Source organism: Apostichopus japonicus, chromosome 2 (assembly GCF_037975245.1).
Source record: "Apostichopus japonicus isolate 1M-3 chromosome 2, ASM3797524v1, whole genome shotgun sequence".
Classification (NCBI taxonomy): Eukaryota; Metazoa; Echinodermata; class Holothuroidea; order Aspidochirotida; family Stichopodidae; genus Apostichopus; species Apostichopus japonicus.
In genome coordinates, this window is record NC_092562.1 from 29,913,909 (window position 1) to 29,935,742 (window position 21,834).

The window sequence follows — 21,834 nt, forward strand, 5'->3', positions numbered from 1 at the left end:
ACATGAGTGAACATTCTCCATTATAGTATGTCATGGCTTTGGGGGTTGCAGTCTAATTATGTTGTTATTTTTATATTTGTTGTGCCAGTTAATTGCCCTGTTGGTTTTTATGGTGTCGCCTGCAACCTACGATGCTCTTGCCCAAGTGGAGAGGGTGCATGCAGTGAAGTTGAGGCTAACTGTGCCAATGGGTGTGCTGTACCCTGGACTGGGATAGCGTGTGACCGGGGTAAAGTATTATCCATGTACAAACAGCATCTAAACTCTGTGCGTTAACCTTCATACCGTTAGCGTCTCAAAACCACTCATTATTGAGTCATGGAGCAGTCCTTGACATTAATTAATTTGGCAATTTAGTGTACATTGTAAAGAAATTATTAATGTAAACCAATAAACTTTGATAAATGTTTGATCAGTTAAGTTGGAATGTATTCACATGAAATGATTAGCACTATCTAGTTCTATATGATCTATCTATATGATGATATAGTACATCGTTAAATCTAGTTACATGTAGTTCAAGACCAATGATGGGAGTGTTTTAATAAACTGTTCATGCATATCAACGCATGCGGTGAAATCATCATTTGGTTTTTAAATAGAAGGGTTTAAAGGATCATGAAACACCATTAGCTAGCCCCATTGTAGCACACTTGAATTTAGTTTTACTTTCAAATTTTCCTAGTACTTAATACTCCATCATTTACAATGTTCTGTGCTCCTTCAAGATGCCTTTCACGTTTCATTAACACATTTAACAACAATTTGCATCAATATGAGAAAACATCAAAGCAATTGTAGCATACATTTTTATCTTGTTGAACACACATAAATTATTCAGAAAGAACAACTTATAGTTCTTTATTCCAGACAATGGTGCAGGGAACTTCAGCCTAACATATGTCAGAGTGAACTCTGGTCAAACAGCTAACGTGACCTGTACTGTTATTAGGAACCCTCTGGTAGCAAAGAGTGACTTGTTACTGCGTCTTACTGGTACATTACTTACTGCTGATGAAGATGCAAGAAGTTATAAACAAACAAAGGTAGTGGAAATTACATTAGAGACAGCCATGCAAGTGACTTGTTCCGTCAGTGGTACTGAGCTTATGGAGACCATCAACTTAATACCTTATGGTTAGTATTAAGAAAGAATTCTTTCGGTAGAAGAAGTGGATTGCCCATTTCACATAGAACACGGTAGATATATATAGATATTTAGGCAAGTCAACAACACCCAAAAAAAAACTACCTGGATATTATCACATTTTTAAAGCTATCGGTTGAAGACTTTTACTAAAAAATATATCATCCAGGTCAATAGAAGTCTAACTATAGTAGTATTTAACACTGTATTAACTGTGGACGTAAGTGTAACAACAGCAACATTATATATATCTCAGCTGCATATGGATATCTACAGGGAACCAAATATATTACTACTTGATTATTTAAGGCAAAAGGTAACTGTTGTTGGTGTTCTTGTTGGATATGGTAGGTGTCCAGGGCGGTGTTCAGGTTGGTGATTGTAGTAGCCATCCATACAAGTGATTGTATAAGTTCTTGTTGGTGGTATTGTAGTAGATGTTCCTGCTCGTAACTTCCATTGACCTTGTTCATTTACTGCATCTATCTTCACTGTTCGGGTTCAAGTTTATTTTCCACTTTCCATATATATAAACAGTAACAGATTCAATGAGTAATTTACTCACATTATGATGAAATAACAATAAACAAAGTTCGAAATATGCTATAATGGAAGTAGAGGAACCAGAAGTAAGTAGAGACTTTTCGAGTCTGGACCCTTAACAAACAAAAGAAAATTTCAAAAATCACATAGTGCAGAGAGAGTAAAGAGATAAAGAGTGTTTATAGCGAGTGTTAAAGGTATGATATTCTGAGTAACTACAATAGAAATTATTGAAAGCTACTGGGAGCGTACCTTTGTGAAATTTATATAAAAAATCCCAAGTTGATAATGATATAGGTCAAAGAGAGTAAGAATTTTAAGCTCTATAGAGAGGTGCAGTATTACACCTAAAATGTGTTTTACAAATATTTGGAATGACACGTTTTTGTAGTCTATATAACCTTTCAAGTGTTGTTCTGTGAGTACATCCCCACAGAAGGAGATTTTAGTTCAAATGAGGGAGCACAAGTGTGTTATACAATGTTAAAAGTGCACTCCGGGGTAAAATGGTTTTTAGTCTACTTATGATGCCATTAGATTTTGAAATTTTAATACAGATATTATGTGAACGTGTTTTGTCCAATTTAAATTTTCACCAATTGTCATTCCTAGAAAATTTGTATGAGGTGATGCTTTTATCTGTTGACCATCTAGTTCAACCATAATATCACTCGTGTCATGGATTTCATTGTCAAATATCATAAGTTTTGTTTTCACTTTATTTAGAGATGGTTTGATTGAATTAAGCCAGTCAGATATATGTTGAAATTTACATTCGACATCCTTAAGAGTATCATTAAGATTTTTATTTTGATAAAACACAGTAGTATCGTCCGCAAATAAGATAAAGTTAGATTTTCTGGACGAATAGTGAATGTCATTCATGTATAGAATAAATAACAAAGTCCCAAAATGGATCCTTGTGGCACACCAATGTTACAAGTCAAGATTTGAGAGGAACTACTGCCAAACTAGACATAATTGTGACAATTTGTTAACTAACTTTTGAACCAACTATGCGTTGTACCGTGTACACCGTAGGCAAGTAACTTATCCGTTAAAATATTATGGTCAATAGTATCAAATGCTTTAGAGAGATCTATGAAAATTGCGGCAGTTGATTGTCTATTATCCAATCCGGTAGAAATTTTGTCAATAAGATTTATGGCGGCCATGTAAGTAGAATGATTATCTCGAAAACCATTCTGATTTGAATAGAGTATGTTGTGTTTTGATACAAATTTGTACAACCTATCATACGCTAAAGCGTTCAAATATTTTAGAAATTGAAGGGAGAAGTGAAATAGGTCTGTAGTTAGAGAAAACCTTGGGTCACCGGTTTTAAATATTGGAATAATTTAGCAGTTTATAACTGACATGGGAATACACCCTTTGAAACTGAAAGATTGGTTACATGTGTTAATGGTTGTACTATAGCTTCCATCGTATATTTAAGAACATCATTTGTTATGTTTTCATAACCTGGACTTTTACCGTTTTTTAAAATTTAATATTACAAGACGTACCTCATCTACATTGGTAGGAAACATGACAAAAGAATTCGAAATATTACTATTTACAAAACTTTGTGGGTTGTGATGACCATTGGTTAATTTATCTGCTAATTTTTTGGCAACAGTAGAAAGTAATTATTGAATCCATTAGCAATTATATTTTCATCAGAGGTTAAGTCGTGTTCATTGACAAAAAAACTTATTACCCTGAGTTTTTCTGTCTTTGTGGAGGATTTTATTGATAACTTTCCACATTTGGCTGGAGTTGTTTTTATGTTCATTAATAAGATTATAGTAGTAATTTTTCTTAGCATGAGTTATGATAGTGCTAAGCATGTATTTATAATTTTGAGTTATTTCTGGGTTGGTGTAGGAGATGAAATATACCTGGAGTACAATTTACGTTTATGTCTAATTTACTTCAATATTGCAGTGGTCATCTAAGGGGACTTTTCATACTTTACTTTCTGTTTTACTTTGGTATAGGGACAACATTTGTTAAACTTTTGAATAAGGAATTCGGAAAATTTAGTAAAAGCTGTCTCAGGAATATGGTCGTTATTGACAATAGACCAGTCAACACTGTTAAGATCATTGTTCAAGGATTCGATATTTTTTCGTGAAGTATTATTCTTAAAGATATTTTAGTAGGTCTATTTTCCTTTTTATTATTTGAAATGCAAAAAATGGGATAATGATCAGAAATGTCAGTGACAAAGACACCACTTTTAATTGGGTTACTAATAGTATTAGTAAAAATATTATCAATCAGGGATGATGTGGAGCTAGTAATTCTAGTAGGTTTGTCAATCAATGGATAGAGTGAATAAAGTGATAGTACATTTAGATAATTCTGTATGTTAAATATTTCATTTACTTTCAGTAAGTCAATGTTAAAGTCACCCGTAAGGAATATATTTTTTGTTTTCTAAATTCATGCTGAAGAGGCAGTCAGTTAAGTGGTCAATAAAAGTATTTAATTGATTCTCGGGTGGTTTAATTAATTATGTGGTGATTGATCAAGCTATACCATTCGTGAATGTAAACACACCTGCTCTGGGTGTTTCTTGTTATCTTCGGCGACTTTCAGTAGGAAAGGAGTCAATTAGTCTATCCCATGGGATTACAATTTACAAAATTTAATTGACCTGATGGCTTTATTCCTTTCCTTAGTTCCACCAGTCTATGCTAATTCATCCAATGTGCTAATCTTCACTGATGTAACTTCTACAAGCATCACTGTCTCTTGGCGACCCTGGGATGACAAGATGGATCCTGGAGATGGACCTATTATTGATTATAGGATTCAATATCAACAGACAGCAGCGGATAATTTCATAGAAATTAAGGAAGGACTCAATCTGTCTCACCAGTTAACTGGTCTACAGATAGACACTCTTTATGAATTCAAGATAATTCTGGTGAGAGAAGGTCGGGGAGGAAAAGGAGCTCCTAGTAACACTCAGAGACAGAGAACACTGTGTCAAGGTAAGAGTCTTACCAGTTTACTGCTCTACAGCCAGATAATCTTTGAGAAATCAAGATAATACTAGTGAGAGAAGGACAGGGAGGGGAAGTAGCTCCTAGTAACACTCAGAGACAGAGAACACTGTGTCAAGGTAAGAGTCTTATCAGTTTACTGGTCTACAGCCAGATAATCTATGAGAAATCAAGATAATACTAGTGAGAGAGGGACAGGGAGGGGAAGTAGCTCCTAGTAACACTCAGAGACAGAGAACACTGTGTCAAGGTAAGAGTCTTATCAGTTTACTGGTCTACAGCCAGATAATTTATGTGAAATAATACTAGTGAGAAAAGGACAGGGGGAAGTGAGCTCTTAGTACTTAAGACTGTATAGACAGAGAACACTGTGTCAAGGTAAGAGGTTTACCTTCTTTTTGTTCTACAGCCAGATAATATATGAGAAATCCGGAATATTTATGACATAATAAAGACTTAGTGTTAGGAAAATGAATGGTTAGAAATGAAGGTATGACACTGTCTTTAAGTTTTGTTATAAATTTCAAGATTTGCGCAATATTTTGAAAGTGATCATGTATTTTTTTCAAAATATATTAAAAACTTATGAATAGCCATAAATACTAGTGATATATGGATATAAGAGCTCCACACATAACTTAGCTGTAGCAGACGTTAAAAGAGACCCTAATTTGCTCTAAATCTGATAATATTACTATTGGGCCTAAATCCCATAGCTTAAAACTAGGCCCATTACTCAGTTTTTCCCCTCATCTCTTTCACCTGCCTAGGCTTTGATGTATCTCCATCTTAAAGCCACAGGAGGGATGTTCAAGCTTATCTCTTGCTTTGCTAGTTGAATGAGTCTTGAATGTTAGGCTTATTGTCAAGGGTCTGAACATTTTGCTCGTTTCAACGTAGTGTTTGCTTGTGCGCATTTGTGAAAATATTTCCATGCACAGGCAATTCATACAGAATTTGTGTCTTGACAATGCATTGGTGCATTTTGTAAACGATTGCCAGTTTTCATTAAAGGCATGGTGATAAGGTAACATTTAATTATTTATCCCTTTACAGTGCCTTATCCTCAAGGAAATGTGACTGTTACTGATAAGGTAGAGACTTCACTGACAATAGAATGGGATGATCTTATCAGTTTATGCAGTGAAGCAGTTACTTACCAGGTAAACACAAGCTTAAACCTACACAATATGGTTCATTTTTGCTTGCCTGAGTTTGAATTTTGCCATATATCTCTTAACAGAATGCAACTGGGCAAGCAATGAATTATTTACAAGAAAAGCTGTATCTGTATTGAAGATTATTTGTTGTGTCTTACATGTGAATGTTCACTAAACTATATTCAGCTTATGTATAGTTTATGTTTATCCTTAGAACTATATAACTACTAATGATGTAAATTTTGTAAGGATCATTCGGAAGTGTGTCGTTAGCTTAACAGTTTTTATTACCCTGTGGACTGTAAAAGTCAAGCTTTAAACTTGCATAACATGATTGTTTCTTTTTAGTAAGGATTATATGTAATAGGTTTATTTCAGATCTCCAAGGAATGATCAATTTGACAGAGTTATAGCAGCTAATTCGAGCTAGATTGTAGACAAAAATTAACCAGGTGTGCCTCTCTTTTTGTGAGTCAGAATTACATCTTTGTGAATGATTTGACTACTTTGACATTGTCGTGATAAAATGCTTGCAATTGTTTTTGTAAATAATCCACATGATAACAACAGCATGCAATACAAGGTTTTCTTAAAAGCGCCAATTATTTAAGAGTGATTTGTGGATTCTATGTTGAAGCTACAGACAAATACAACCGATGTAATCAATCGATATTGATACACATCCTACGGAACATCATTTCTATCACAGACTTGGCTATATGATCATTATTGTTCTTTATTTATGCTCATTATTGTATAAACTCATTATTATTCAGTGCAGTAGTGTTCCAAACTAGTAGTCTAATTATTATGGAAACAGGAAAATCCCTGGCTGTTTCTACATGTACAAATAAGAATTACTACAAATGACCAGTATGTAGCCCTTGAGACCACGTTTTGCTGGTCTTGGCTTCAACCTTTGTGGACCTACATGGTCTCAATTATTTAACTGGTCTTGAGAGGAAACCATCATATATTTACTATTAAGCAACACATGATGAAACAAATATATTTAAGAGTTTCATTCTGGCCCATTGAAACCTTTGAATGTCTATGATACTGATTTGGCATTTAATGCTAACAACATGTACTACCTTTTCCTGAAAACAGTTTGTATAAGTATGCATTGCATCTTTTATATATATATATATATATATATATATATATATATATATATATATTTATATAAAGTGCACATTAGGTGCCCATTGCATATTGAAAATTGCTACCTTAGAGGGACAGTAACGTTAGGAGAACATTTTCGTGTTCCCCTAATGTTTAAGGGTATGTTCATTCTGTTATGAGGGCTTCGGTGTACAGGTAATTAGTACCCATTGATCGTGGATGCTGCCCTCTACACCCCTTTATTTTGATTGGACGATTATACATCTGAATGGATATTTATAGCTTGGCAAATTTTGTAGTAGTATATGTGACCTGTGCAAAATTTAGCTATTAGGGACCCATCAAGATATATCTCGTTTATTTTATCGTCCTATAGGTATATGTTTTACTATCGATGCTCTTTTAATGCTGGTAAAACTGACCAATGGAACTGTGACCTTGAAAGTCACAATTTCGATCCCTATCCCTTTCGGTGATACATATACTGATATCCATGTTCATATTGACGCAGTTTCTTTTGGTATACAAACCTTGTGACGTCATCACCGCGCAATGTCGCTTAGTGTAATGTAGAGCTCATATGGACGTGTGTACAGGTAAACGTGTTGTCCGTATGGCCGCAAGTTTTCACACTGTATGCAAGCAAGAACGGTAAACCTAACTTTTGTTCGCGAATCGGCGCGGTATCCATGTTGCACTATCAAAATGAGAGCCGTCGAGATTGACTTTGGAAGCCTAGGTAATACCGTAATACTTTCTTGCAATTGCTAGATATTAATTCGTTTACCAAATGCTTTATTGACTAGCCTAGAATTAGTAATAGTATAAAGTAGACCTCAGTAGACCAGCAGCTGGCTGATTACCAATCACAATTTGTGCAAAATGTGATCATATGTATTGTGTTTCTGGTAACATTGAAAAAGGCTTAGGGAACATAGGCTGTGATGGGGAGGGAAAGGATGTATGATTGATGAATTGCTGACCAATGTCATTGAATATGCTAGACATGGATCTTCCATCTAGCCAAATGGATTAAAGCCATATCCGTCAAGATAGTCACAAGTCTGCCCCCCACCTCCACTCACACAACCCCAACATTTTACTCCCTATGCACACTAGTGGTTCAACAATAGAGCCAAGAGTTTACTGAATAAAATCCGTGGCAAAAAAAACCCTTCACACCCATAAATACAGCCGCCCACACCCCCCCCCCCCACTAACAAAATAATGCCTCTTATAATGCAACTTGTACCCTAATTTAATGTCATGTGGTGACCACAGTATGCCTGAAGTATACTGGCTTTGTAAAAGACCAAGCTAATTAGGTTTTCCTCGGTGGAAAAATCTGAGCAAGCTATGTCTGATTTCCAGCGAAAACGTCAATGGGACTTTAGTGTTTGGTTTTCCCACGTGTAGTAATGTCAATGGAGAAGCGCCATTGACTTACTGTGTATGATCGTTTAAACAACGTTCCATCGGAAGGTTTCCCTTACATATGGCAAAACTTGAAGCAAACGTTCGGGATTGTGTTATCTTTTTCAATGAAATATTAAAATAAAACTGCTTATCCACTAAAGGTAATAGGCATCGGCCCGATTGGCACAGAAACTAATCGGTACTCGGCAAAGCTGATTATCATTTAATAGGTCGAACTCTAATCAAGAAATCTTTACCATAATTTGGGTTTTTGTCACACCGTAACATTGGAAAATAGTGTTGTTATAATCTACTAAAATGTGTATACTGACAATTGAAAGTTCTACATTAGCTGGTTATATTTTGAGCAAATTAATTGCTTAAAATTGCCGATAATGCAGTCAACTTTTTTATATAAGATTCTTTCCTATGACATGCAATGAATGAATGACACACACACACTTAAACCGTATACCGATCGGAGAGTTGTATAAATGCACACATTATGTGAACATATGTACTGTACTCTTAACTGTGAATAGGGGGACATATGCAAGTGTCCCTCTATCATACTAAAAATTGTTTGAAGTACGTAAAGAAGACACAGTTACTATCGCTTTTCTGATATATCTGTCAATGAGTTGCATAAAAGATGCGATCCAAGTTCCATGCACTGCTATCAATCCCTCCAGTCTGCGGTGAATTTATCCTTAACGACGCATTTGCATTAAGACTTATATGTGGCTTTAAATGGAAAGTCCATCCAAGGTGGGTTTTTTGACGGTGTCCTGGTACTGTACACTTTAGGGTTATATATATGTATATATATATATATATATATGTATATATATATGTATATGTATGTATATATATGTATATATATATATATATATATATATTTGAAATATGTTTGATATATATTTGATATATTGATATATATTTGATTGTTATCATATCGTCTATAGTCGCACATGCACTGATGAAGGCAAACCTAGTGAACATCTTCTGGTAATGACCAGTGCTCGAATAGGTCACACGTACCTTATAAAAACTGTATGGTCAGTTGTAGCAGGGAACCGTTCCTTATGTTTTGTATTCATGAATCCCTGTATGCTGCAGGAGTGTCACAAACTGGCAGTTTTGCAAGCGCACATGTTAATGCAGCCCCACTGCAGCTGACATATCTTAATCCTGCTATCTTGAGCAGTCTATCGCACATGTAAACTGCCCGAGTGTCCAATATTATTGACGTAACAATGGCTGGTAGTGTCAGTTTACGTTCAGTTACACAGCCTGAGAGTTATAGGTGGTAATTATGGTGTGAGGAATATCATGTAATGTGTTTAGATATCTTTAACAAGCCTCATTTGTTTTAAAGCAACATCTTACCGCCATTATTTACTGTATTGTCAAGAGAACATGTTTTTAACTGCTATTATTACATTATACCAGGCAATGGACACCAGAGGATGTCATATGATATTCAGTTATACAATTTTACTGGATAATTCGGTCATGGAGGTCTCGGTCTCGAACTAAGGTCTTGGCTATAACACTGCAAAAATGTGACTTTCCAACAACTGGTTTAATCAATATATTTCAATAGTTTGACTATTTCATTCCATGAGTTGGTGACACAAGAGACATTAAGAGCTGACACATGAGGCTCAAATCCATGCTTCATGTATTTTTTTTAATCAAAATTGGTAAAGACATTTCAAGCCTGTAACTACCTTACGCAGCTCAGAGTTGCAGTGAAGTATAATACACCTGGTAGAACAGAAATGTTACAGAAGCCAATTACATGTTCATTACAAATTGGTTTGGACAAAATATGTAAGGGGAGTTATCATTTCAATAGTTATTTAATACTTTTGGCAGATGATGTTTAAATTCCATATTATTTTCCAATAGGCATATGTAGCAGGTTATGCCTAGCCTAAGTTAGAAAAAGTTGCTGTTTGATACACTACTAGTACTTGGGTGGCCATTAGGGTGGCATTAGGTCAGAAAACCCAACATTTCAAGGAATAGTCCTCCATGACCCCCCACCATCCTGGCATTAAATGATTTCAAGCAAAACTTAAATATCGACATTGTACATTATTTGTTATGAAATCTCACACCTATACAATGTTAAACCACTGTGACCACATGTGACTGCACTGGCTTTCCTATGAGAATGTAAATATGCATTTAATACACACTGTGCATAAAACAAATGCAATTTAATTTATTAAAGTTAACACAATTTTTCTTTTCAGAATATATTATTTTTGTCAAACTTCTCAAAAATGATTCTTTCTGAAGAATCTGGGTAGCGTGTCTAATTTTGAACCAAAAAGGAACAAGAGCTTCAATTTTATAAAACGATAATTACCTAATATTTCAGAGTGTAAGATAGGAATCTATATGTAGTTTTTATGAGGTACTGGTTATTTATCCATATTTTAAAATGGGAAATGACGATGATCATTGTGATCTTTTCGTCTTTACCTCCAGCTTCAGTACAGACCAATTGAGAAATTGTATGATCAGCAGTTCGTTGTCCCTGGATTTGGTCCTCAAGTAGAAATTGCAAATAATGGATCAAATAATGTACATCAGCTCACAGACCTGGAGCCCTCTACTCTTTATGAGATTGAGCTAAATGCCCAAACATCTGCTGGGCAAAAAGAAGTTGTCAGTACAACAGAGAGGACAAACTTGTTCACAGGTAATCTTCATGGTCCTCAGCCATATATTTAATGATCAATTCTAGCTGTTTATCTGCAAGGGGATAAGGTCAGTTTAACGAAGAGGTCAAAATCGTTCACAGTTAATCTTCATTGTCTCCAATCATGATGATGGCTTTCAAAAAGGAATCTCTATGATACCAAAAGTTCATTCTATTGGATCGAAGTTACTAGACCTGTTTAGTAGTTAATTTGATTTCTTCTGTCGTTAATGGTTCTTCTTTGTTTGTGATGTGCTGGTTACCAACAAAGAAAACACAGATCCCTGTGTTTGTACAAAAGGAGGGATGGTGGTAATCGTGAATGCAGAGATTGCTGGAAATAAGGTCATGATGGGGGCGTTAAGGATAACTACCCCAAGACAACAGAGGAAAACAGCTTTATAGTATCCATTGATTCATAACAGTTACTGGGCTTTGCATTCTCAGTTGTGAATGTTGAACGATATCTTCGCTTCTGCCATCTGGTCAAAATTATCTATTCTAATTGTCTACAGGTTTGGAACCACCAACTGTACCATCAGAGATCATTCAAGATGGCACCACTGCCACCCTGATTCTGCCCACTCTCAATCAAAAATATGCTTCGTAAGTCACTTTTTCTTGGATAAAATGGATGTAGATGGCTGGCTTGTTGATGTTTCCTCTAAATTTGTAATCTCTTATAAGACAATGATTTTCCCAATTGGCAGTCATTGATACCTCAGATGTTCAAATTGTCACAATTTTAGTGATGACCAAGCCTCAATGGCATCTGTTTTGGCATTTTTTTCTTTTTCTAGCTTGAGAAGTCTGCTTGGATGCCTGTTTACTGTCCGCTTTAAGTAAACATTGAATACAATGCTTAGTTCAATGGTTGGGGTGGTGTAAAAATAATGCCTTACCACATAAACCCCCCCAAAAATGGATCTTATAAGTAATGGTCAAGACTGATGTAAGTTTAATATCACCAATCCAACCAGAAGTTTTCTGCACCGGAAGAAAGAAATGAACAGTTTTTAAATAAGCTAAGTTAATTTTCCCACTTGCAGGTATAATACTTTCTTCTAATATCTCTAATGTCTAACAATAGAACATACTACATCAGAGTTCAGTTAAAGTCATTGACCAGACAGCAGCGAGATGTGGATGGATTTAGATCGTTCCATCAAAATCCTGACCAATACATAGCAGCTGAAGTAGAAAAGAGAGATGAGGATCAGATGTTTACTGTCGGTGATGGGGAGATGTACGGGATGTACCTGAATGCGCCTCTTAGAGAAGGAGAAAGTTATGATATATTAATAGGAACAGGAAGTCAAGCTGGAGAGGTAGGCCTTTAAAGTGATTGGGTGGGCTGTATAAAGATATGGTTAATCAGTAGTAATTAAAAGTGGTAGAACATAATGGCTGCAAAAAGGGATCAAAATAAAGAGATCTGAAAAATATAAAAGGAGCCCACTCGATCCCGCGTAAGCTGAATGACGGCGTGCCACAAGGCTCCGTACTGGGACAATCCATTTTCGCCATGTATGTTGCTCCACTTGGGGACATCGTCTCCGCTCATGGTATAGATTATATGTTTTACGCCGACGATACCCAACTGTATCTTACCTTAAGTCCTGGTAACCGTGAAATTTCGATATCTCGTCTGGAATCCTGCATACGTGACATTAAGTCCTGGAGCATACAGAACAAATAAATGTTCAATGACTCTAAAACAGAGGTCCTGCATATCTCTTCGAAATTCCTGAAGTGCCCAACATCACCTAAAATTGCAGTTGATGATTCATTCGTTGACACTGTATTGAAAGCTAAGAGCCTCGGAGTCATCGTTGATTGTAACCTCAACATGAAACATCATGTGAAGAACACCGCCTCCGCAGCTTCATTCGCATTATACAAGATCGGACAACTCGCCAAATACCTCGACCACAAATCTACCGAACGACTCGTCCACGCATTCATTACGTCCCGCTTGGACTACTGCAACAGCCTCCTGTACTGCATTCCATCCACTGAACTTTCCAAACTTCAGCTCATTCAGAACTCGGCCGCCCGTCTTGTCACACTTTCCAAGAAGCACGACCATATTACTCCAATCCTCCGTGATCTGCACTGGCTGTCCCTCCATCTTCGCATTCGTTACAACGTTGCCCCTCTTGCCTTCAAAGCTATTCACGGAATGGCCCCTAGTTATCTGACGGACCTCGTCGCTTCCTACTCACCACAACGTCGTCTCCGCTCGTCGTCCGAAAGCCTTCTATGTCGTCCTCGCAGGTGCAACACAAGATTCTACGGAGACAGATGTTTCAGCGCTGTAGCTCCCGAAGTCTGGAACAATTTGCCTTGGGACCTTCGTAAAGCACCTCATCTTAACCGTTTTAAGAAAGATTTGAAAACTTACCTTTTTAGCTGTTTTTAACTGTCACAGTATTTGCTTCTTTTTATATGGTTACTGGTTTGCTTTTTAGCCTGATTTATTTTTTGTAGGTTACTGTAGTCTTATTCTCTTGCTGTTTTATCTGTATATTGTATTTCGTATCTTTTTGAGTTTGCATCTTTTGGTTTCTTAGCCTGGTTTATCTGTTTATGACTTTCTTTTTACTGTACAGCGCTTCGAGATTTTTGGGAGGCGCTATATAAGTAGTATTTATTATTATTATTATTATTAATGGTTTAAGGCTGGAAGAGAGGTCTTGATACGTGCTTATGATGTGATTCTCATTTTTATACTTTTACTTTCACAGGATGTTGTAGTTGTGTGGAGTGATCCAATTCCTGTAGTTGCACTGATTCCTCAAGGTAAATATGTAATACAAGTTTCTCATTGCTCACAGTATCTTTCTTGCAAGTAAGGTTCATGCTAATTGTTGCAATAGTTTGCAAAAAATTTGGAAACAGTATTTTTTTTTCAAACACAGGCATGAGATCATGTTGTGTCATAAAACCATATATCTGCTAATGCTGCCTCGTAAGGATATCTCATACTTTAGTTACGCCTGTCATAGATGTGAAAGTATCCGACATGATGAAACACTATTTTTTTTATTTATGGTGCCAGCTTTCTTACAGCCTGGATGTTTCTCTGTGTGAGAAGTCCTTCCAAATCTTACTGAATCCACCTTAAAGATTCTCAGATCTTAATAAAATGAATATTCAAACTTGGAAGGTGTGATTCATGAGCTTTCTATCAGTGGGTCAAAAAGATATTGTATAATAGGGGACAGCATTTGCGTGAAAAGTCAAGCTGCTACATAAATCCATAGCAATTTCCTTGCTACAGATCTTGTATGGCTGTGACAGCCTATATCAGTAACATATAGGAATGGATTAGACTATTTTTCAAAATGAGTTTTAGCTATTGATCGGTACTATTCATCCTGACTGGTTCCCATTAACCTTTTGAATATCTCAGTGGAGATTTTATTATATTTGTTTGTGCATGACATCATCATATGTATGCTGTTGTTATGTTGCATACAGGAATTGGCTGGTAAAAAAGTCAAAGCTTGACAGATCTCCTGTTTCTGAAATTCAACATTAGTCTGCAAGTATTTTTGCAAATGACTCACAGTATATTAAATGAAGCTTTCTACAATGAAACCACTGGTGCCTTGCACTCAGTTGTGCCAATCGTGTTACAACTGATGTGACCTCTCATGTTTCACCTTAGTTATTTGCTATGAAAATATAATCCTTGTGAGCAATTCCTGGGTCCAGTAATTCATCCAGGTTTGGAGGGTTGATAGCTTTTGACCAGGTAGCTCAGAATGGGAGTTTTCATCATGAAACTCTGCCTGTTAATTCATATTATGTCGTCAATGTAGGAAACAAAATGTTTAACATTTCCCCTGTAGGTATGCCATTGGTGATTATCAAAATCATTCCGGTAGTCGTGGTAATCTTTCTGGTTGTCCTTGTAACTTTCGGAGTAATAATATACCGGAGGAGGTGAGTCCTTATCTCGTAAATTTGATGTTTCAGAGTATTAATTGCAGCATTTAGTGTTGCATTTCTGTGCAGTTCATTTCTATTGGAACATCCCTTCATAAAAATTAAAAGTATTTGGCAGAATATGGTCCAAATGTATCAAAACCAGGAGATAACATGGTAATAAGGATAACTTCATATGCCAAGGTTTCATTATATGCAATAATTAAGGTCTTTGTCTAAGTTTCATACATCAATATCATTGCACTTTGATTTTCTGGTTTCGGTCTTTCCTGTTTTCAAAGTACTAGGTTAGATTGATACCTAAATTCTGGTTTGTATTTGTCTGATATATTTGTTTTTTGATATAAATCATTAAACACATCAGTCAGCTAACCATCAGCGCTTTCAAGTTTGCTTCTTACTTCTAGTTTTAATAATAAGAACCATGTGGTAAGCTTCTTGGAAACAACCAAAATGTAGGAAGATTTACAAATTAAATGTTTATAAAACAACACCTTACCTGCACCAATTAACACTGATATATCAGTTTGCTTGGTTTATTGTAAAAACAAAGTTGATGCCACAATAATTTTGATCAGTGGTTTCCAAAGCAACTTGTAACACTAAGGTCAAACAGATAATGTCATGGAAGTAATCAAAAGATAAAAACATTTAGCAACCTGTGAATGCAAATAATAACAGAAGAAAGAAGAAGTGTGATGCTTTGATAACATAACATTTTTACAGATCTTCTTCCAAGAGGCCAGAAGGAGAACACCATCCAAGACTACCAGGTGAGTAAGATTGAGACATAAACTCTTTCATCTATAACTAAAGAACAAAGTATGAGCAGTTACTCCTCCTAGCCTATATTTTAAATGACTGTAAAAGTGGGCTGTGGCATCGGATTATTTTGACTACGCCTATATTCACCCGTAAGTGAGTACCCATATGTCAATCTGAGTAAGAGATAACCATGGTTACGATCATTTGGCTGCTTCCATTATCAAGCTAACAACTATGAATTTTGTGTCCCAAAAATTGAATGTAACCTTTACCATTTCATATAAAGTCTTTTAAAATTGACACAGCTTAGATCCAATTTTGTTGGAATAAAGAAACACTAATGTTTTCAGGCAAAAATCAGTATCTTTCCCCTTTCAGAATATTGGGACAATTTTAATGCAAATTAATCTTTGATGGGAAATAGTAGGTGCTTTAACACTAGACCGGAAGCCGATCTGCTGATCTAATCAGCAGGTCGCATAACAAGTAAACTATAACATGCCTTTATCCAGGCACATTTACACGTAGCTCATACTCTGACCCCCTGCACATAGCGAATGCTTATTGCTGAGTGTCTTCCAGACGTATTGCGAAAGAATAAGACTTTTCTATGATGAATGAATGTAAACAAAAGCACATATTTAGGTTGAGTTATCATAATACAGACTTTCGTGTTGTATACAACTGAATCAGCACATTACATGTACTGTACTTACCGACAGAAAGACAGCAGGGCTAAGCCTAAGCATTCTACATCTCGACTCTAACATTAAGATGGAGTTTTTTAGACTTGAAACGTTGATATTAATCTAAAGTGTCAACCCTTCTACTTTCCAACATTCCAGTCAATGGAGTTATTCCTACCTCCTTTAAGTCTTCTAGAAACATATGTGAACCACGACACTGTCAGACAAAGACTTGAATTGCAAACAGTTGTACTTGCAAGAATAAAAAAATTTAGACGGAAAATTATAGCAGTCTTTTGGTTATTGAAGATTTGATGCAATACAAGCTTGATCTCGTGCACGTGGTCTGAACCTGAGCAGGAGATCAGATACGGATCTAGTTTAAAATCACCCTCCCAGGAAAAAATTTATCTCAAATTTACCGCGGTAACATACCACACTTTTACCCCGGTAAAACCGGGGTAAAAACGCGGTAAATTTGTTGTACATTACCGCGGTGTTTTGGCCCTATGGACGCGGTAAACCGCGGTTTACCGCAGTAAATTACCACAAATTTACCATGGTTTTACCTCACTTTTACCCCAATTTACCACGGTGTTACCATACTTTTACCGCGCTTTTACTACGCTTTTACCCCAAATTTACCAGTTTTACCGTTCTTTTACCCCAATTTTACCGTATATTTACCACGCTTTCACCACAGTTTACCGTTCTTTTACCCCAATTTTACCGTAGATTTACCACGCTTTTACCTTAGTTTTACCTCAATTTACCATACTTTTACCACGCCCTTACCACATTTTACCCCAATTTTACCGTAGATTTACTACGCTTTTACCTTAGTTTTACCTCAGTTTACCATGATTTTACACTAATTGCAGGACAGTTTTACCTTACATTGCATATATGTTCTACTGTGGTACAATTATGGTAAATTTACCATAGTATAATTGCACCGTATAGTTTTACCCTATTTTTACTGTGGTTAATCAAGGCACAATTGTAGGAATTTCACATATGTAGTTTATGTACCATATAAACTTACCCTACTTTTGCTACAGTAATATCATGGTAAGACTATGGTAAATTTACCGTAGTAAATGTACCACACTTTTACCCTACTTTTACCGCGGTAATACCATGGTAAAACTGTCGTTAATTTACCGTAGTAAATGTACCGCACTTTTACCCTACTTATACCGCGGTTATATCATGGTAAAACTGCGGTATATTTACCGCAGTAAATGAACCACACTTTTATCCTACTTTTACCGCGGTAATACCATGGTAAAATTGTGGTAAATTTACCGTAGTAAATGTACCACACTTTTACCGCGGTAATACCATGGTAAAACTGCGGTAAATTTACCGTAGTAAATGTACCACACTTTTACCCGACTTATACCGCGGTATAAGTAGGGTAAAACTGCGGTAAATTTACCGCGGTAAATGTACCGCACTTTTACCCTACTTATACCGCGGTAATATCATGGTAAAACTGCGGTAAATTTACCGCGGTAAATGTACCGCACTTTTACCGCGGTAATACCATGGTAAAACTGCGGTAAATGTACCGCAGTTGATTTTACCACAATTTTACCACAAATTTACCCTATTTACCACACATTTACCATAGTTTACCGCGGTAAAATTAGGGTACATTTTTTGCTGGGCGGTGTTAGGGTATGATAGTTGAAAGAGATCCCCCTGCAATCAGGAGCTCGCGAAGAAGCCTCATTGCCTTATCAAAGCCGCAAGTTGATAAAAGTCAGTCTCTTAAATTCATTTTAATGTCCATGATTATGAACTGTCAATTGTCAACAACTCTGTAACTGGACGACATACATTAATCTTGGAATGGCTCAAACGGGGGACCTTATGGAAGGCACTGGCGTTCACCACAGAGCTGACACTCATGTAAATCATAATCATAACAAGTAACAAAAACAAGTCTATATGCAGCTTAAGATATCTCAATAGGGGAAGGACCTCTCCTGCTGTCTTAAAAAAAAAAACTGGTTTCCTAGCATTTCCTTGTTTTGTCTTTCTTTCTATATTTTCCTTCATTGTATTTACCATCTCCCAAGTTTGCCGTTCATCTTTATTGTAAAACCTCAATAGTTAAAAAGGAATTGTATATTAAATATGTAAAAATCTGATGAATTTATACTAGATATATTGCAGTATCATGATTAGAAATTGTTTTAGAATGCTTTTTTATGTTGGCTACACTAAATACTAAAATTATTTACTTTCAAGTACCAATTTTTCTGTACTTGCTTCATAATGTTGTGACCTTCTATGAATATTCAGTATTGAAATAAATCAATGACATTCTCATGAAGTGTAATATGCTAGTTAAAACTTCTTGGCATATTTGTATCTCAACCATCATTTTCAAGAAGAAATTGTTTGTATATGGCTGGATACAAGCCTAAGTTTATGGAACATAAACTTGCTTTGTCATTGATGATTTCTTCAAATTCCTTCCTGTTCAACATGCTCTTTTATTTGATCTTAAATTCCTTTTTTGTTTCTTTCACAATTTCATGGTTTTCAATTTCAAGAAGAAATTGTTGGTATATGGCTGGATACAAGCCTCAGTTTATGGAACATAAACTTGCTTTGTCATAGATGATTTTTTCAAATTCCTTCCTGTTCAACATGCTCTTTTATTTGATCTTAAAGTCTTCTTTTTTCTTTCACAATTTCATGGATTTCTTTTGAATAGCTTAAAATTTCAAAGATGTTAGATGCTGATGTGTTTTTGTAATGTTTTGTCTCAGTGACTAACCCAGGATATGCTGAAGATGATGAATCTGCTAGGAGCAAACCAGAGTTGAATGAATATGCAGTTATTGATGACAAGTTGATCAGGATAGCAGATTTGGCTACGTATGTAAAACAGAAAAAAGAAAACAGAACAGATAATTTCTTTACTGAATTTGAGGTACAGTATACCATGTTTTCAAGAATTCCCTTCAAGACTTTAGACAAAATTCAGTCATACTCATGGGCTTGGTTCTGTCTCACACTCACACTGGCTCTCCTGCACTGTGAATATACTGAGGAGACCTTTGTGATATTAAAGACATTTGAATTAATATTTTTCTAATAAAAATAGATATGTTCACTTTGGAATATTATTTTAATATTACAGTATTATTGTGCTGTTGTATAATCATCATTCCAGGCTATGCTATTTTAAGGCACTTCTTTTATCACGTATGGTTTAACTTATACATGTTGAGAAAGTCTCCTACATTTCCAAACAAAAGCTTATGAAACCTTACATATTAATGGTGCATTATTTTTTCCGCAGTAACACTACAACAACGCTGCATTTAATGTTACAGTAATAATTCTGCAACCCTTCAGTAACCCCTGCAGCAGTGTTACAGAATTACTGTAATAACAAAATACTGTTACTGCACGTAATACTTCAGTGAGGGTGCAGTAAAACTACCCTAATGTTGCAGTTACTATATAGTTACTGCAATAATTCCACAGTAATACTGCAATACTTTGCAGAAACCTGACGGTTATGTTACAGCAATACTCTAGTAACTTTACAGAAATAATACAGTAGCACTACCGTAATGTTGCAGAAATATAACAGTAATAGTACAGTAACCTTACATTTATATACTACAGCAATATTGTAGAAACTTCTCAGTAGTACTACAGTAATGCTTCATAAAAATGAGAGTAATGGTGCTTTTAATAATACTAGAGTAATGCAACTGTTATACTACATTAACATTTACATTGCATTAATGTTGCAGTGTATACTACAGTGATGTTGCAGTCATTAATAATACAGTAATGCTACAACGTACAACACTGCAATAATGCTTCACTCATGTGCTGGTATATGATGTTCGTAGTGCTAGACTTCTTTGTCAGCCATGGTAGTTGTTATTAGTGATATTTGCTTCCTTCAGCCGATTTGGGTTCATCTATTAGCTGAGTAAAGCTGCAGTAAAGTAATACTTCCGTAATGCTACACGAGGAACAGTAACGTTAGGCTAAAGTAGCTCTAACATATTCTAAAATAATGCTTTGTTCATGTTACAGTGAAGCTATAGTGACTACATTATACTACAGTAATACTACAGTACTCGACAGTAATGATATATTATGAAACAGTAACGCTACAATAATGTATGCTTCATTAACGCTGCCGTTTCACTAAAGAAATGCTGCAGTAACACTACTGTATGATACAGTAATGCATGTCCCATCCTCTAGTTTGGCATATGAGATATGTTCAAATGTTTTTGTTGTGACACAAAGTTATATCTATTTCATTTTTAAGGTTAAAACTTTCAATTAATATTTTTAATACTTCTTTATTAAAAGTTTTTTTTTATTCGTAATATTTCCTTTCTTCAGATGATTTGGGTTCATTTGTTTAGTAAATTTAAATTTTCATATTCTATGAAAAAATGTTGTCTCCTTATTTTGTTAATTTCATTCACCAGACGTTACCTTCGAATAAGCTCCATCCGTGGACTGTAGCAGAAAAGCCAGAAAACAAAACAAAGAATCGCTATGGAAACATCATCCCATGTAAGACCCACAAGTTGAATAATATGGCTACTCATATTGAAATGTTGACTGAAAGTATTAGAATATTTGAAAAGTTGATCTACACAATAACTCTCCATCTCCTGAATAATATTTGCTGTGTGTGTATTGTTTTGGTTTCTTTAATATAAAAATATATGTATATATATATATATATATATATATATATATATATACATACATATACATATATATATATATACATACATATACATATACATATATATATATATATATATATATATATATATATATATATATACATAAAATATGTCACCAGAAACAGAAATAGTATTGTTCGATACAAGTGACAAATGCCTACAGTGGAATTACGACCTTCCTTACCGGTTTCGAACCTCTAGACAATACAATCAGCGTCCATAGCCTAGTGGTTACGGTGTCCGCGTACAGAGTGGGAGGCCCGGGTTTGAATCCCGGTGGAGGCTGGAAGTTTTTTCACTCTTCTTGATTTTCTAACTCATTACGATTTTCATTTATATATATTCATTTGCCTTTGTCGTTTACCTCCATTTCATTAACATAAAGTCTGTTCAAAGTATCTCTTTCGAAATTCGGCTTTAGGAATCACAAATGATTTCAAGTTGGTTAGCATCATGTTTGATCTCTAGAGTAAGGCAAAATATGTCACCAAAAACAGAACTAGTATTGTTCGATACAGGTGACAAATGCCTACAGTGGAATTACGACCTTCCTTACC

The 21,834-nt window shown here is 35.5% G+C and overlaps 2 protein-coding genes across 2 annotated transcripts in view; both read left to right on the forward strand.

The window, feature by feature from the left end:
• Positions 1 to 21,834, forward strand: part of LOC139955788 (uncharacterized) — a 491,243-nt gene that overhangs the window by 19,086 nt on the left and 450,323 nt on the right. The gene's annotated exons all lie outside the window — the stretch shown is intronic.
• The window catches only part of LOC139975624 (receptor-type tyrosine-protein phosphatase kappa-like), a gene marked incomplete at its 3' end in the record, with an annotated part of 35,053 nt that overhangs the window by 2,936 nt on the left and 10,283 nt on the right, over positions 1 to 21,834 (forward strand). Inside the window, exons 3-15 of the mRNA XM_071983684.1 lie at positions 89 to 229; positions 871 to 1,137; positions 4,378 to 4,692; positions 4,889 to 4,954; positions 5,761 to 5,867; positions 10,908 to 11,121; positions 11,637 to 11,727; positions 12,212 to 12,449; positions 13,869 to 13,923; positions 14,979 to 15,072; positions 15,802 to 15,848; positions 19,313 to 19,476; positions 21,011 to 21,098. Coding sequence (XP_071839785.1) covers positions 89 to 229; positions 871 to 1,137; positions 4,378 to 4,692; positions 4,889 to 4,954; positions 5,761 to 5,867; positions 10,908 to 11,121; positions 11,637 to 11,727; positions 12,212 to 12,449; positions 13,869 to 13,923; positions 14,979 to 15,072; positions 15,802 to 15,848; positions 19,313 to 19,476; positions 21,011 to 21,098 — 1,887 coding nt within the window. The remainder of the gene's footprint in view (positions 1 to 88; positions 230 to 870; positions 1,138 to 4,377; positions 4,693 to 4,888; positions 4,955 to 5,760; positions 5,868 to 10,907; positions 11,122 to 11,636; positions 11,728 to 12,211; positions 12,450 to 13,868; positions 13,924 to 14,978; positions 15,073 to 15,801; positions 15,849 to 19,312; positions 19,477 to 21,010; positions 21,099 to 21,834) is intronic.